This window comes from Henckelia pumila, chromosome 3 (assembly GCF_033568475.1).
Source record: "Henckelia pumila isolate YLH828 chromosome 3, ASM3356847v2, whole genome shotgun sequence".
NCBI classification, from domain to species: Eukaryota; Viridiplantae; Streptophyta; class Magnoliopsida; order Lamiales; family Gesneriaceae; genus Henckelia; species Henckelia pumila.
The window spans coordinates 129,897,217-129,914,042 of NC_133122.1; the positions used below are offsets into that span (position 1 = coordinate 129,897,217).

The following is a 16,826-nucleotide window of genomic DNA, read 5'->3' on the forward strand; positions in this document are numbered from 1 at the left end:
GTACTCTATCCACCCAGGGAGTACAAAGATGTATAGGGACCTTCAGTAGTTGTACTGGTGGCCAGGCATGAAGCGTGATATAGCTCGCTTCGTGTCAGAGTACTTGACATGCCAACAGGTCAAGGCAGAACATCAAAGACCTGCAGGGTTGCTTAAGCCACTCCCTATTCCAGAGTGGAAATGGGAAAATATTACCATGGATTTTGTTGTTGGCTTGCCGAGGACAGTGAGAGGTTCGGATGCTATTTGGGTTATTGTAGACCGTCTCACTAATTCGGCGCACTTCTTACCTATGAGGAAGATGAAAGAGTAGGTGCCCGGTGAGCCAACTTGTGGCTAAGGGCTTTGATGACTCTTTGTATAAACAATCTTTTGTTTAATATAATTTACACTTTTATTAATGGCAATGACTTTATCTTTCTTCATATTGTTATATTGTGATATACTATTGTTGTTTTGATAAAGACCTTGAATATACTATAGTGTATGTAAGATGTGGTAGAACATGGAGATGTCTATCATGAAACACATCTTATAGTCACTGTGTATTCTAAACTGTTCCTAGTCGATTGAGCCGTCCGATAATAAGGATAAGGATCGCTCGAGTTTGAGACTAGCATTTGCGATGCAGAGTACCACGTTTCATTGGTAAGGAACATAGAGATGTTCGAAGCATGCAAATGGATATTCATATGATGAATGATCGAACTACCCTATCCGGACTTTCCAAGTGGTTATCACTTATCGAGTGGATAAAGTCCGCGGTTTTGGTTGTACACCATTAGTCCTTACTACTTGAAACATCATTGAGACTCTATATGCTAGTACTGTGCTTTGACTCGTTTACCGACTCTATTAGGGTCATCAGGTGTCGGGATTGGGTACAGTTACAACACATATAGGAGTCGATGCTTTGTTGTCAAGGATTCACCACATACTTGCGAGTGTGGATATCCTATGCGATCTGAGGAGATATTAGTGTGACAAATCTCTGGCCAGAGTACATGATGTGTTTTAAGAAATGGTTTCTTAGTAGCACAACCGATGTCACTATTTGATCTTCAAGATGTATTGCATAGTTATCGAATCTCGAACGACTCTCGATTTACCAATGGTTGTTGATTCGATCGGGATATATGGATGAAGGGACAGTACTGTACGCTAACCAAAATCTATTGGTTCTTGCAGGCACTATCAGTGCTACATAGGGAATCATGGGGCGATGTTGCTAGGCGCTCTTACCATGATTCGATGGGCAAGTCGAAAATTGTTGTTCCGAGTCACAAGGAGTTGTGAGCCCACGGCTAGCTGTATCCCTGAACCATTGAGGGTCACACAGAGTAATGGATTTTTAATCCCCGTTGAGATAGTTAAATTTAAAGAGTTAAATTTAATGAACAAAGAAGTTGGACTTCTTATTTAAGAGTAGAGGAGTAAGATTTCCTAAAATGACATAGGGATGAGCATTTTTGGAAATCACTGAATTCGGATTCAGAAAAATTTATCTTGACTTTAAAAGGTGCAGAAATGGTTTCTGTGCACATTGGTGAAATCGGTTTATCAATCGGAGTCATGATGAATTTTATATTAATTTCTGAACATGCGGGCTTTGCTTGTCGGGCTTGAACTTATGACTAATGGGCCCTAAGCTGTTAGCGGCCTACATTATAAATAAGTTATTGCAGTACAGAAATTAAAAAAAAAACAACAGATCACAATTTTCGAAAACCTAGTTATTTTCTCTCAAAGGTGGCCGCCCCCCTCCCCTCTACTCGGGAAAAATCCAGTCTGTGAATTTTGAATTACAGTCTGGTTTAACGGATCAAATTCGTTAATTCTCTTCGTAGAAACTTCTGATAGATTTTATAGTGCAATCTATCAGAGGGATTAATTATCCGTTCGTGGACCTGATTGAAGAACAGTTCGTCCATCAATTCGTTAAATATGATTTAAAATTGATATCAAGATAAATAAAGGAAATTTAAATTTGTTTAAATGTTCCTACCTTCCATCAACGATCAATGTATGAGATGCTACCCGCGGATACGGTCCGGCTCATATTATTGGGGGGGCCCGTTCGTCGAAAAGCTGTACATTGGATCGACACATGTTGTAAGTTGGGTGGAACTCCCATGGGATCGGCTCATATTATTGGGGGATCCACATGGCGACCGTACATCACAACTTAATATTGATGGGTCATCTTGACATGTCACAATAAACGACGTCATATTATTGGGCCCTTATTGGACATGAGGTAAAAACGTGGAGGTTGCTTTGGAAGCAATTGGGCTCTACCTTTTGAAAATTATGGTTGGCTGATATTATTCGGGACCATAGTTTGTCAATTGGACTCCATGTTCTCACTAAGGAAAACAGTTTCCCGTTTTCACTAGAGGGTAGTGAAATCGTTAAAATAGTGGGAGTGAGATTCATAAAATAAATTTCGCCTATTTTATGTCTTAGTAAATTAATTAAACAATCACTGATAATTGTCTGTTTCAACTCAGTATTTCATTACAATGAATTCGTAATCCACATGTTCTCGAACAAAACAAACTTTCTGGCGCAAACAATACAGAATGATTCCATAAGTTAAGATTGTCCTAAGTTCGGAAAAGATTTTCTAAGTGTTAGAAAAGGCTTCTCCGAAAACAGCCCCGGCTGATGTAACTGCCGAAAGGTTGGCCGAACTAGAGAAATGGTTGGACCATGATCTCAAGGCAAAATGTTACATGCAAAATTGGACAAGTCTAAACAAGTTTGCCATCACTGCAAGAAACCCGGTCATTGGAAACGTAACTGCAAGAAATACCTCGAGCAGTTGCGAACTGCAAAGGGTATGTTTTACATTGAAATAAATGTTTTTCTTAATACTACTTCTTGGGTATTGGATACCAGATGTAGATCTCATATTTGCAATGAGTTGCAAATGATGACAAGAAGTAATAGGCTAAGGATGGATGAGACCCAGTCAAGGCTCGGGAATGGTTCCAGAGTTGAAGCTAAAGCTGTGGGAGATGTTTATTTAATTTTGCAGAACGGTTTTAAGTTACTTTTGAGAGATGTTTTCTTTGTTCCAGATTTGATTAAAAACATTATTTCTGTTTCTATGCTTGATAGAGATGGTTATTCTTGCAATTTTGTGAATGAGATTTGCAATATTTACAAGAATGAATGTTTGATTGGAAATGGACAACTTGAAAACGATCTATATAACTTAAAATTAAAAGACGTTCCAATAAATTATGTTGATAAACCGGCAACAACAAACAAAAGGAAAATCGATAGTTAAAACCCGGCAAACCTTTGGCATGCTAGGTTAGGTCATATTTCCTCAAGGAGGATGAACAAGCTAGTGGGAGAGGGCATGTTTTATATGTCTGATATTAACTCTCTACCTACTTGTGAATCCTGCCTAAAAGAAAAAATGACTAAATCTCCTTTTAAGGGGAAACCTGAGCGTAGTCAAAATCTGTTGGATTTGATCCATACAGATGTTTGTGGTCCATTTAGAGTTGGTACTCAATATGGCCACACCTACTTCATTACCTTTACAGATGATTATTCTAGGTATGAGTATTTATATTTAATGAAATATAAGTCTGAAGCATTTGAAAAGTTCAAAGAATTCAAGGCTGAAGTAGAAAACAAGCTAGGTAAAAGTATTAAAGCACTTCGATCGGATCGAGGTGGAGAATACTTGAGTACCGAGTTTTTGGACTATCTGAAAGAGAATGAGATTCTCTCTCAGTGGACTCCTCCTATGACACCACAGCTGAATGGTGTATCGGAGCGTCGTAATCGAACTTTGTTGGACATGGTTCGATCCATGATAAGCTTCACTGAGCTTCCACCTTTGTTTTGGGGCTATGCGCTTGAAACGGCGGTATTGTTGTTGAACAACGTCCACACTAAAGCAGTGGACAAAACACCATACGAGTTATGGAATGGCAAAGCTCCTAAGTATTCGTACTTGAGGATTTGGGGATGTCCTGCTTACGTGAAGTAGACAGTGGGAGATAAGTTGGATAGTCGATCCACCTTATGTTATTTTGTAGGGTATCCGAAGAATTCAATCGGATATCATTTCTATTATCCTGCTGAAACAAAGGTGTTTGTTTCAAGGAATGCCACCTTCTTGGAGAAGGAGTTCTTATTGGATAAGAAAGGCGAGATGATGGAACTCGAAGAAATTCGAGAAGAACCCGAAATACAAAATAACGATCCTACACCTCAGGAACCATTGATAGACACGCCTGTACCTAGAAGATCCGAGAAGACTTCTAGACCTCCTATTCGATATGGTCTTCTTCTTGAAGGGGATCAAGATGAACCCGATGTTGGATGTGATCCAAGAAACTTCAAGGAAGCAATTTCTGATGCGGATTCAAATTTATGGCTTGAAGCTATGCAGTCGGAAATAGATTCGATGCATACAAACCAAGTTTGGTCTTTAGTAGATCCTCCCGATGGAATTGTTCCAATAGGGTGTAAATGGATCTACAAGAGATAGCTTGGGCCTGATGGTAAGGTATTGACCTACAAGGCGCGATTGGTGGCGAAAGGTTATACTCAAAGACAAGGATTTGACTATGATGAAACCTTTTCACCAGTTGCAATGTTCAAGTCCATAAGGATCCTTATTGCCATAGCTGCTTGGTATGACTATGAGATAGGGCAAATGGATGTGAAGACTGCTTTTCTTAATGGAGACATTAAGGAAGAAATCTATATGAAGCAGCCTGAGGGGTACACATCCATGGGAAGCGAGCATAAGGTATGCAAGCTTCAGAGATCAATTTATGGTCTAAAACAAGCATCAAGAAGTTGGAACCAGAAATTTGATGAAACAATAAAGGATTTTGGTTTCATCAAGAACCCGGAGGAACCATGCGTGTACAAGAAAGTAGTTAAGGATGCTGTGACATTCTTAGTACTTTATGTTGATGACATCCTACTCATTGGGAATGACGTAGGGATGTTGCAGTCAACAAAGATATGGTTATCAGGTAGATTCTCGATGAAGGATTTGGGTGAGGCATCCTATATTCTAGGGATACAAATCTAAGAGAATGATAAGACTCACTCAATCAACCTACATCGACATCATATTGAAACGGTTTTCAATGGATGGGTCCAAGAGAGGACATCTACCCATGTGTCATGGAGTTTCTCTATCCAAGTCTATGTATCCCAAGACGGATGAAGAGATAGAGAAAATGACACATGTACCATATGCGTCAGCCATAGGTAGTATCATGTATGGGATGATATCTACCAGATCGGATGTAGCATTTGGTACATGTGTCATTTTCTCTATCTCTTCATCCGTCTTGGGACACATAGACTTGGATAGAGAAACTCCATGACACATGGGTAGATGTCCTCTCTTGGACCCATCCATTGAAAACCGTTTCAATATGGTGTCGATGTAGGTTGATTGAGTGAGTCCTATCATTCTCTTAGATCTATCTCTATAGATCTGTATCCCTAGAATATAGGATGCCTCACCCAAATCCTTCATCGAGAATCTACCTGATAACCATATCTTTGTTGACTGCAACATCCCTACGTCATTCCCAATGAGTAGGATGTCATCAACATAAAGCAATTCTAAATGGACCACAAACGTCTGTATGGATCAAATCCAACAGATTTTGACTACGCTCAGGTTTCCCCTTAAAAGGAGATTTAGTCATTTTTCCTTTCAGGCAGGATTCACAAGTAGGTAGAGAGTTAATATCAGACATATCAAACATGCCCTCTCCCTCTAGCTTGTTCATCCTCCTTGAGGAAATATGACCTAGCCTAACGTGCCAAAGGTTTGCCGGGTTTTGGCTATCGATTTTCCTTTTGTTTGTTGTTGCCGGTTTATCAACATAATTTATTGGAACGTCTTTTAGTTTTAAGTTATATAGATCGTTTTCAAGTTGTCCATTTCCAATCAAACATTCATTCTTGTAAATATTGCAAATCCCATTCACAAAATTGCAAGAATAACCATCTCTATCAAGCATAGAAACAGAAATAATGTTTTTAATCAAATCTGGAACAAATAAAACATCTCTCAAAAGTAACTTAAAACCGTTCTGCAAAATTAAATAAATATCTCCCACAGCTTTAGCTTCAACTCTGGAACCATTTCCGAGCCTCAGCTGGGTCTCACCCATTCTAAGCCTGCGACTTCTTGTCATCACCTGCAAATCATTGCAAATGTGAGATCCACATCCGGTATCCAATACCCAAAAAGTAGTATTAAGTGAAACATTTATTTCAATATAGAACATACCCTTCGCAGTTCGCAACTGCTCTAGATATTCCTTGCAGTTACGCTTCCAATGACCGGGCTTCTTGCAGTAATGGCAAACATCCTTGGATTTTTCCATGTTTGAAGCCTTTGTCTTGTACTTCTTCTCGGGTTCGATTTTCTTGGGTGGGGCAGAACGTTTCTTACCCTTTGTACTTGGCCCCTTCTTAGCAGAAGAAGAGGAGCCCACCAAGAAAGCCGGTTTATCCTTCTTTAAAGTGGATTCATATGTCACAAGCATATTGACCATCTCTTCAAGGGAGGCCTCTATCTTGTTCATATTGAAATTCACCACAAATCCGTCAAACGAAGAAGGAAGAGATAGAAGTAGTAAGTCCACGTTGAGTTCATGCTCCAACACCAAATCAAGGGTTACCAACTTCTGTATGAGCCAAATCACTCGTACCCCATGATCACGGACCGAGGTCCCTTCACGCATGCGACACGTCATTAGCTTCTTTACAGTAGCGAACCTTTCAGCCCTCGATTGAGCCCCAAAAAGTTCCTTGAGTTGTACGTGAATGTCAGCAGCATTCACGGTGTCCTCAAATCGCCTCTAGAGTTCATCAGACATCGAGGCTTGCATATAGCATTTGGCCTTGATATCATGGTCCCACCATGTATCAAGTTTGGCCAACTCTTCCGGACTTACATCAGCTGGTGCTTCCTTCGGAGGAGATTTTTCTAACACGTAGAGCATCTTCTCCGAAGTCAAGACAATCTTCAACTTACGGAACCATTCCGTATAGTTTGCGCCAGTCAATTTATTTTGTTCGAGGATCGAGACATGTGGATTACGAAGATTCATCATAATGATATACTGAGATGAAACAGACAAATATCAGTGATTGTTTAATTAATTTACTAAGACATAAAATAGGCGAAATTTATTTTATGAATCTCACTCCCACTATTTTAACGATTTCACTACCCTCTAGTGAAAACGGGAAACTGTTTTCCTTAGTGAGAACATGGAGTCCAATTGACAAACTATGGTCCCGAATAATATCAGCCAACCATAATTTTCAAAAGGTAGAGCCCAATTGCTTCCAAAGCAACCTCCACGTTTTTACCTCATGTCCAATAAGGGCCCAATAATATGACGTCGTTTATTGTGACATGTCAAGATGACCCATCAATATTAAGTTGTGATGGACGGTCGCCATGTGGATCCCCCAATAATATGAGCCGATCCCATGGGAGTTCCACCCAACTTACAACATGTGTCAATCCAATGTACAGCTTTCCGACGAACGGGCCCCCCCAATAATATGAGCCGGACCGTATCCGCGGGTAGCATCTTATACATTGATCGTTGATGGAAGGTAGGAACATTTAAACAAATTTAAATTTCCTTTATTTATCTTGATATCAATTTTAAATCATATTTAAAATGAGGGATTTTAATTTTGAAAATTTGTCTCATCATTTTTAAAATTTTGTATGCTTGTCGGATTCACACAATTTTGTCTAAAACATGCATACAACAATAATATCACATATTATATAGGATGATCGATTCCATTTCTAATCGACCCGTGGTTGCCAATCACGAGTCTTAGTCCAATCCTAGGTAATATGCAGTATGCAATGCAATCCTATTACATTGTGCTTCCAATTTACATTTCTTCTGTCTTTATTGTCTGCTGGGCCCACCTCCGTCTTCAAATCTTCATCTCCCACTAAATCTAATGTATTTACAATAAATAACAATGACAAGTAGGGGATACATTTTTAAGGGGTGGGAACGGGCCATAAACCAAGCCCACTTTTATTACATATGACAATTCATATTGGGCCATAAACCAGACCCATTAATAAATCCAACAACAATAAAAACAAATGTAAATTCCTAACATACACCTACAAAATTGGTCATGGCAATCGATCATCCTTATCCAATAACATTTAATTCAAAATTAATTTATTGGATAACATGCAATAACAATTTAAATTTAAAAGGATAAAATCATATTTCATATATAAAATCTTATTTTACATACAAAATCATATTTTATCTTTCTATCAAATAAAATCATATTTTATCTATAAAATCCAATTTTATACATAAAATCATATTTTACTCAATATATCCATAAGATCATATCTTATCATCAATTGTACCAAAAATAATTAATTTCATAAAATCTGATTTAACGGATAAAATATTTAAATTTTCCAAAAATTCAAACTTATCCAAAAATCAATTTTAAAATTTTCGGACTCGAACAATTCGATCCGTTGCCTCGTGGACCAATCAAAAACAATTTTCGATCGGACCAAAAAATAGAATTTTAACATATTAAAATTTAATTTTAAAATTAAAAAATTAATTTTTCGCGGGCCGCCCGGGACGTTCCCGGGCTGCCCGCGCCCCAAAGGGCTCGGGCTGGGCAGCGACCATCGCTGGCCCCCCCGAGCAGCGATCCAATCGCTGCCCGGGTTTTGCCCGAAATTTTTTTTTTATTTTTAAAATATTTATTTTGTTTCAAAAACCGAGGCTTAAAAATTTTTGTACAATCGATTAATTTAATCGCTTGATCTGAGCAACCTGGCTCTGATACCACTGTTGGAGAACGCGGCGATCAGATCAATCAGAATTGATACCCGGTGCAGCGGAAGTTTAAAATTATATATGGAACGATTCCATAATGGGTATCAAAACTTAACGATTAAATTGTGTGTGTAAAAATTAAATAAAAATTATAAATTTTTACCTCCAATCTCGAATCGAGATTTTGGACACCAACAGATTGCTCTGCTCTTGTTGTATATCCCTGGAACTGATGGACGAACTGTTCTTCAATCAGGTCCACGAACGGATAATTAATCCCTCTGATAGATTGCACTAGAAAATCTATCAGAAGTTTCTACGAAGAGAATTAACGAATTTGATCCGTTAAACCAGACTGTAATTCAAAATTCACAGACTGAATTTTTCCCGAGTAGAGAGGGAGGGGGCGGCCACTTTAGAGAGAAAATAACTAGGTTTTCGAAAATTGTGACATGTTGTATCTAATTTCTGTACTACAATAACTTATTTATAATGTAGGTCGCTAACAGCTTAGGGCCCATTAGTCATAAGTTCAAGCCCGACAAGCAAAGCCCGCATGTTCAGAAATTAATATAAAATTCATCATGACTCCGATTGATAAACCGATTTCACTAATGTGCACAGAAACCATTTCTACACCTTTTAAATTCAAGATAAATTTTTTTGAATCCGAATTCAGTGATTTTCAAAAATGCCCATCCCTATGTCATTTTATGAAATCTTACTCCTCTACTCTTAAATAAGAAGTCCAACTTCTTTGTTCATTAAATTTAACTCTTTAAATTTAACTATCTCAACAGGGATTAAAAATCCATTACTCTGTGTGACCCTCAATGGTTCAGGGATACAGCTAGCCGTGGGCTCACAACTCCTTGTGACTCGGAACAACAATTTCCGACTTGCCCATCGAATCATGGTAAGAGCGCCTAGCAACATCGCCCCATGATTCCCTAGGTATCACTGATAGTGCCTGCAAGAACCAATAGATTTTGGTTAGCGTACAGTACGGTCCCTTCATCCAAATATCCCGATCGAATCAACAACCATTGGTATATCGAGAGTCGTTCGAGATTCGATAACTATGCAATACATCTTGAAGATCAAATAGTGACATCGCATGTGTTACTAAGAAACCATTTCTTAAAACACATCATGTACTCTGGCCAGAGATTCGTCACACTAATATCTCCTCAGATCGCATAGGATATCCACACTCGCAAGTATGTGGTGAATCCTTGATAACAAAGCATCGACTCCTATATGTGTTGTAACTGTACCCAATCCCGACACCTGATGACCCCAATAGAGTCGGTAACCGAGTCAAAGCACAGTACTAGCATATAGAGTCTCAATGATGTTTCAAGTAGTAAGGACTAATGGTGTACAACCAAAACCGCGGACTTTATCCACTCGATAGATTTAACCACTTGGAAAGTCCGGATAGGGTAGTTCGATCATTCATCGTATGAATATCCATTTGCATGCTTCGAACATCTCTATGTTCCTTACCAATGAAACGTGGTACTCTGCATCGCAAATGCTAGTCTCAAACTCGAGCGATCCTTATCCTTATTATCGGACGGCTCAATCGACTAGGAACAGTTTAGAATACACAGTGACTATAAGATGTGTTTCATGATAGACATCTCCATGTTCTACCACATCTTACATACACTATAGTATATTCAAGGTCTTTATCAAAACAACAATAGTATATCACAATATAACAATATGAAGAAAGATAAAGTCATTGCCATTAATAAAAGTGTAAATAATATTAAACAAAAGATTGTTTATACAAAGAGTCATCAAAGCCCTTAGCCACAAGTTGGCTCACCGGGCACCCACTCTTTCAATCCTGTTGGAGAACGCGGCGATCAGATCAATCAGAATTGATACCCGGTGCAGCGGAAGTTTAAAATTTTTTTATATGGAACGATTCCATATTGGGTATCAAAACTTTACGATTAAATTGTGTGTGTAAAAATTAAATAACAATTATAAATTTTTACCTCCAATCTTGAATCGAGATTATGGACACCAACAGATTGCTCTGCTCTTGTTGTATATCCCTGGAACTGATGGACGAACTGTTCTTCAATCAGGTCCACGAACGGATATTTAATCCCTCTTATAGATTGCACTAGAAAATCTATCAGAAGTTTCTACGAAGAGAATTAACGAATTTGATCCGTTAAACCAGACTGTAATTCAAAATTCACAGGCTGGATTTTCCTGAGCAGAGGGGAGGGGGGCGGCCACTGTTAGAGAAAATACTTAGGGTTTTTCGAAAATTTGTGACCTGTTGTGTGTAATTTCTGTATTGCAATAACTTATTTATAATGTAGGCCGCTAACAGCTTAGGGCCCATTAGTCATAAGTTCAAGCCCGACAAGCAAAGCCCGCATGTTCAGAAATTAATATAAAATTCATCAGGACTCCGATTGATAAACCGATTTCACCAATGTGCACAGAAACCATTTCTGCACCTTTTAAAGTCAAGATAAATTTTTCTGAATCCGAATTCAGTGATTTCCAAAAATGCCCATCCCTATGTCATTTTAGAAAATCTTACTCCTCTACTCTTAAATAAGAAGTCCAACTTCTTCGTTCATTAAATTTAACTCTTTAAATTTAACTATCTCAACGGGGATTAAAAATCCATTACTCTGTGTGACCCTCAATGGTTCAGGGATACAGCTAGCCGTGGGCTCATAACTCCTTGTGACTCGAAACAACAATTTCCGACTTGCCCATCGAATCATGGTAAGAGCGCCTAGCAACATCGCCCCATGATTCCCTAGGTATCACTGATAGTGCCTGCAAGAACCAATAGATTTTGGTTAGCGTACAGTACGGTCCCTTCATCCATATATCCCGATCGAATCAACAACCATTGGTAAATCGAGAGTCGTTCGAGATTCGATAACTATGCAATACATCTTGAAGATCAAATAGTGACATCGCATGTGCTACTAAGAAACCATTTCTTAAAACACATCATGTACTCTGGCCAGAGATTCGTCACACTAATATCTCCTCAGATCGCATAGGATATCCACACTCGCAAGTATGTGGTGAAACCTTGACAACAAAGCATCGACTCCTATATGTGTTGTAACTGTACCCAATCCCGACACCTGATGACCCCAATAAAGTCGGTAAACGAGTCAAAGCACAGTACTAGCATATAGAGCCTCAATGATGTTTCAAGTAGTAAGGACTAATGGTGTACAACCAAAACCGCGGACTTTATCCACTCATTAAGTGATAACCACTTGGAAAGTCCGGATAGGGTAGTTCGATCATTCATCGTATGAATATCCATTTGCATGCTTTGAACATGTCTATGTTCCTTACCAATGAAACGTGGTACTCTGCATCGCAAATGCTAGTCTCAAACTCGAGCGATCCTTATCCTTATTATCGGACGGCTCAATCGACTAGGAACAGTTTAGAATATACAGTGACTATAAGATGTGTTTCATGATAGACATCCCCATGTTCTACCACATCTTACATACACTATAGTATATTCAAGGTCTTTATCAAAACAACAATACTATATCACAATATAACAATATGAAGAAAGATAAAGTCATTGCCATTAATAAAAGTGTAAATAATATTAAACAAAAGATTGTTTATACAAAGAGTCATCAAAACCCTTAGCCACAAGTTGGCTCACCGGGCACCCACTCTTTCAATACCACTGTTGGAGAACGCGGCGATCATATAGATCTAAGAGAATGATAGGACTCACTCAATCAACCTACATCGACACCATATTGAAACGGTTTTCAATGGATGGGTCCAAGAGAGGACATCTACCCATGTGTCATGGAGTTTCTCTATCCAAGTCTATGTGTCCCAAGACGGATGAAGAGATAGAGAAAATGACACATGTACCATATGCGTCAGCCATATGTAGTATCATGTATGGGATGATATCTACCAGACCGAATGTAGCATTTGCTCTGAGTGTCACGAGCAGATATCAAGCTAATCCCGGTCAAATGCATTGGAAAGCCGTGAAGGACATTCTTAAGTACTTACGAAGGACTAAGAATATGTTCATGGTATATGGAGGAAGAGAACTAAAATTGGAAGGCTATACCGACTCTAGCTTCCAAAGTGACGTGGATGACTCGAAGTCAACCTCTGGATTTGTGTTCATGCTCAATGGCGGTGCTGTCTCTTGGAAGAGTTCCAAGCAGGACACCACAGCGGATTCCACCACTGAGGCAGAATACATTGCAGCATCAGCTGCTGCTAAAGAGGCCGTTTGGATGAGGAATTTCGTCCAAGAGTTGGGCATCATTCCTGAAGTTGTTGGTCCAGTCCCGGTGTACTGTGACAACACGGGTGCCGTTGCTCAGGCAAAGGAACCAAGGTCTCATCAAAGATCCAAACACGTACTGAGGAAATACCACATCATCCGGGAGATTGTGGAAAGAGGAGACATCACTGTCGAAAGAGTGGCCTCTGCAGACAATATCGCTGATCCACTTACTAAGCCCTTGCCAGGACCATTATTTGACAAACATCGCGAAGCAATGGGTCTACGTAGTATGACTAGTTGGCTTTAGGGCAAGTGGGAGATTGAAAGAGTAGGTGCCCGGTGAGCCAACTTGTGGCTAAGGGCTTTGATGACTCTTTGTATAAACAATCTTTTGTTTAATATAATTTACACTTTTATTAATGGCAATGACTTTATCTTTCTTCATATTGTTATATTGTGATATACTATTGTTGTTTTGATAAAGACCTTGAATATACTATAGTGTATGTAAGATGTGGTAGAACATGGAGATGTCTATCATGAAACACATCTTATAGTCACTGTGTATTCTAAACTGTTCCTAGTCGATTGAGCCGTCCGATAATAAGGATAAGGATCGCTCGAGTTTGAGACTAGAATTTGCGATGCAGAGTACCACGTTTCATTGGTAAGGAACATAGAGATGTTCGAAGCATGCAAATGGATATTCATATGATGAATGATCGAACTACCCTATCCGGACTTTCCAAGTGGTTATCACTTATCGAGTGGATAAAGTCCGCGGTTTTGGTTGTACACCATTAGTCCTTACTACTTGAAACATCATTGAGACTCTATATGCTAGTACTGTGCTTTGACTCCTTTACCGACTCTATTAGGGTCATCAGGTGTCGGGATTGGGTACAGTTACAACACATATAGGAGTCGATGCTTTGTTGTCAAGGATTCACCACATACTTGCGAGTGTGGATATCCTATGCGATCTGAGGAGATATTAGTGTGACGAATCTCTGGCCAGAGTACATGATGTGTTTTAAGAAATGGTTTCTTAGTAGCACATGCGATGTCACTATTTGATCTTCAAGATGTATTGCATAGTTATCGAATCTCGAACGACTCTCGATTTACCAATGGTTGTTGATTCGATTGGGATATATGGATGAAGGGACCGTACTGTACGCTAACCAAAATCTATTGGTTCTTGCAGGCACTATCAGTGATACCTAGGGAATCATGGGGCGATGTTGCTAGGCGCTCTTACCATGATTCGATGGGCAAGTCGGAAATTGTTGTTTCGAGTCACAAGGAGTTGTGAGCCCACGGCTAGCTGTATCCCTGAACCATTGAGGGTCACACAGAGTAATGGATTTTTAATCCCCGTTGAGATAGTTAAATTTAAAGAGTTAAATTTAATGAACAAAGAAGTTGGACTTCTTATTTAAGAGTAGAGGAGTAAGATTTCCTAAAATGACATAGGGATGGGCATTTTTGGAAATCACTGAATTCGGATTCAGAAAAATTTATCTTGACTTTAAAAGGTGCAGAAATGGTTTCTGTGCACATTGGTGAAATCGGTTTATCAATCGGAGTCATGATGAATTTTATATTAATTTCTGAACATGCGGGCTTTGCTTGTCGGGCTTGAACTTATGACTAATGGGCCCTAAGCTGTTAGCGGCCTACATTATAAATAAGTTATTGCAGTACAGAAATTAAAAAAAAAACAACATGTCACAATTTCGAAAACCTAGTTATTTTCTCTCAAAGGTGGCCGCCCCCCTCCCCTCTACTCGGGAAAAATCCAGTCTGTGAATTTTGAATTACAGTCTGGTTTAACGGATCAAATTCGTTAATTCTCTTCGTAGAAACTTCTGATAGATTTTCTAGTGCAATCTATCAGAGGGATTAATTATCCGTTCGTGGACCTGATTGAAGAACAGTTCGTCCATCTGTTCCAGGGATATACAACAAGAGCAGAGCAATCTGTTGGTGCCCATAATCTCGCTTCGAGATTGGAGGTAAAAATTTATAATTGTTATTTAATTTTTACACACACAATTTAATCGTAAAGTTTTGATACCCATTATGGAATCGTTCCATATAAAATTTTTTAAACTTCCGCTGCACCGGGTATCAATTCTGATTGATCTGATCGCCGCGTTCTCCAAGAGAAGACCTTCACTATGACTCAGTATGCGGAGATGTATATCCGAGAGATAGTCAGACTACATGGTATTCCTGTGTCCATAGTGTCTGATAGAGATCCGCGGTTTACTTCGTCATTTTGGAAGAGTCTTCATTCAGTTTTGGGTACGAAGCTTCTGTTTAGTACAACCTTTCACTCGCAGACGGATGGCCAGTCTGAGAGGGTGATTCAGATTTTGGAATATCTTTTGAGGGCTTGCGCTATTGATTTTCAGGGTAGTTGGGAGTCGAGGCTACCACTAGTGGAGTTCGCATACAACAACAATTTTCAGGCCACCATTGGTATGGCGCCTTACGAGGAACTCTATGGGAGACCTTGTAGATCACCGGTATTATGGACCGAGATCGGTGAGAGGTCATAGTTTTGACCCGAGATTTTTCAGCAGACTGCTGAAGTTTTAGCCAGGATCCGTGATCGGATGAGGACTGCACAGAGCAGGCAGAAGAGTTACGCCGATAATAGGAGGAGAGACTTGGAGTTCTCAGTGGGTGATCATGTTTTTATCCGAGTAGCTCTTTTGAAAGGCGTGATGAGGTTCGGGAAGAAGGGGAAATTGGCTCCAAGGTTCGTTGGACCTTTTGAGATTCTTGATAGAGTGGGGACGTTAGCCTATTGGGTGGCCTTGCCGCCTAATCTAGCTGGAGTACACAACGTCTCCCACATATCCATGTTGAGAAAGTACATCTCGAATCATTCTCATGTGCTCAACTTTGAGCCTCTTCAGTTACTGCCTCATATGACTTATGAATAGAGACCTGACCGGATTATGGAAAAGCAGGAGAGGAGACTCCGTAACAAGACTATTCCAATGGTCATGGTTAAGTGGTTGAATCATTCAGATGAAGAGGCCACTTGGGAGACCGAGGCAGATATTAGGACTCGCTATCCAGAGCTATTTGGTAAGTTCTAATTTCGAGGACGAAATTCCATATTAGGGAGGGAGGAATTGTAGCACCTAAGATTTCATAATTGAAATTCCATGCCTAAAATTCTTTTTTTTAATAATAACTATGATTTTTATTGCTTGGAATTAATTGCTTAAATTTCCTTTAAAGTTTAAGTGCTCAAATATTTTAAGTTCTTTATTATTGAAATTTTTGAGACAGTGGTTTCTGGTTCCGGCGTATGGCGATGGTGGATTTTGGCGGTAAATTTCAAGAATTTCTATTTTAAAAGTTTAGTAGGGTGGTAAGAGGAAAATTTAGAAGGAAATTCAAAAGTTAGAAATTTCCGGGTATCAGAAATCATTTTCCTTAGTATTGCAATATTGGGCTTATTCTTTGACTTTTTTGAAAATTAGAATTTTCATAAACCCGAATTAGTAAAACCCAATTTAATATTTTCGATTAGGGGTTTTTAAACTTAGAAATTTTATTAGTGTAAGTTAGTAGGTAAAGTAGTACTATAAAGTTGTACTATAGAGTTGTATTTTTAAAAGCAAAGACACACCTACTTTTACATGCTTACACCATAC

General features: G+C 39.1%; 1 protein-coding gene across 1 annotated transcript; it reads left to right on the forward strand.

Moving 5' to 3' along the window:
* Positions 1–15,770: 15,770 nt before the first annotated feature.
* LOC140889498 (uncharacterized) lies at positions 15,771–16,262 on the forward strand. Its single transcript, XM_073297215.1, has 2 exons — positions 15,771–15,995; positions 16,104–16,262. The coding sequence occupies exons 1-2, from the start codon at positions 15,771–15,773 to the stop codon at positions 16,260–16,262; spliced, it is 384 nt and encodes a 127-aa protein (XP_073153316.1).
* The last annotated feature ends 564 nt before the right edge of the window (positions 16,263–16,826 follow it).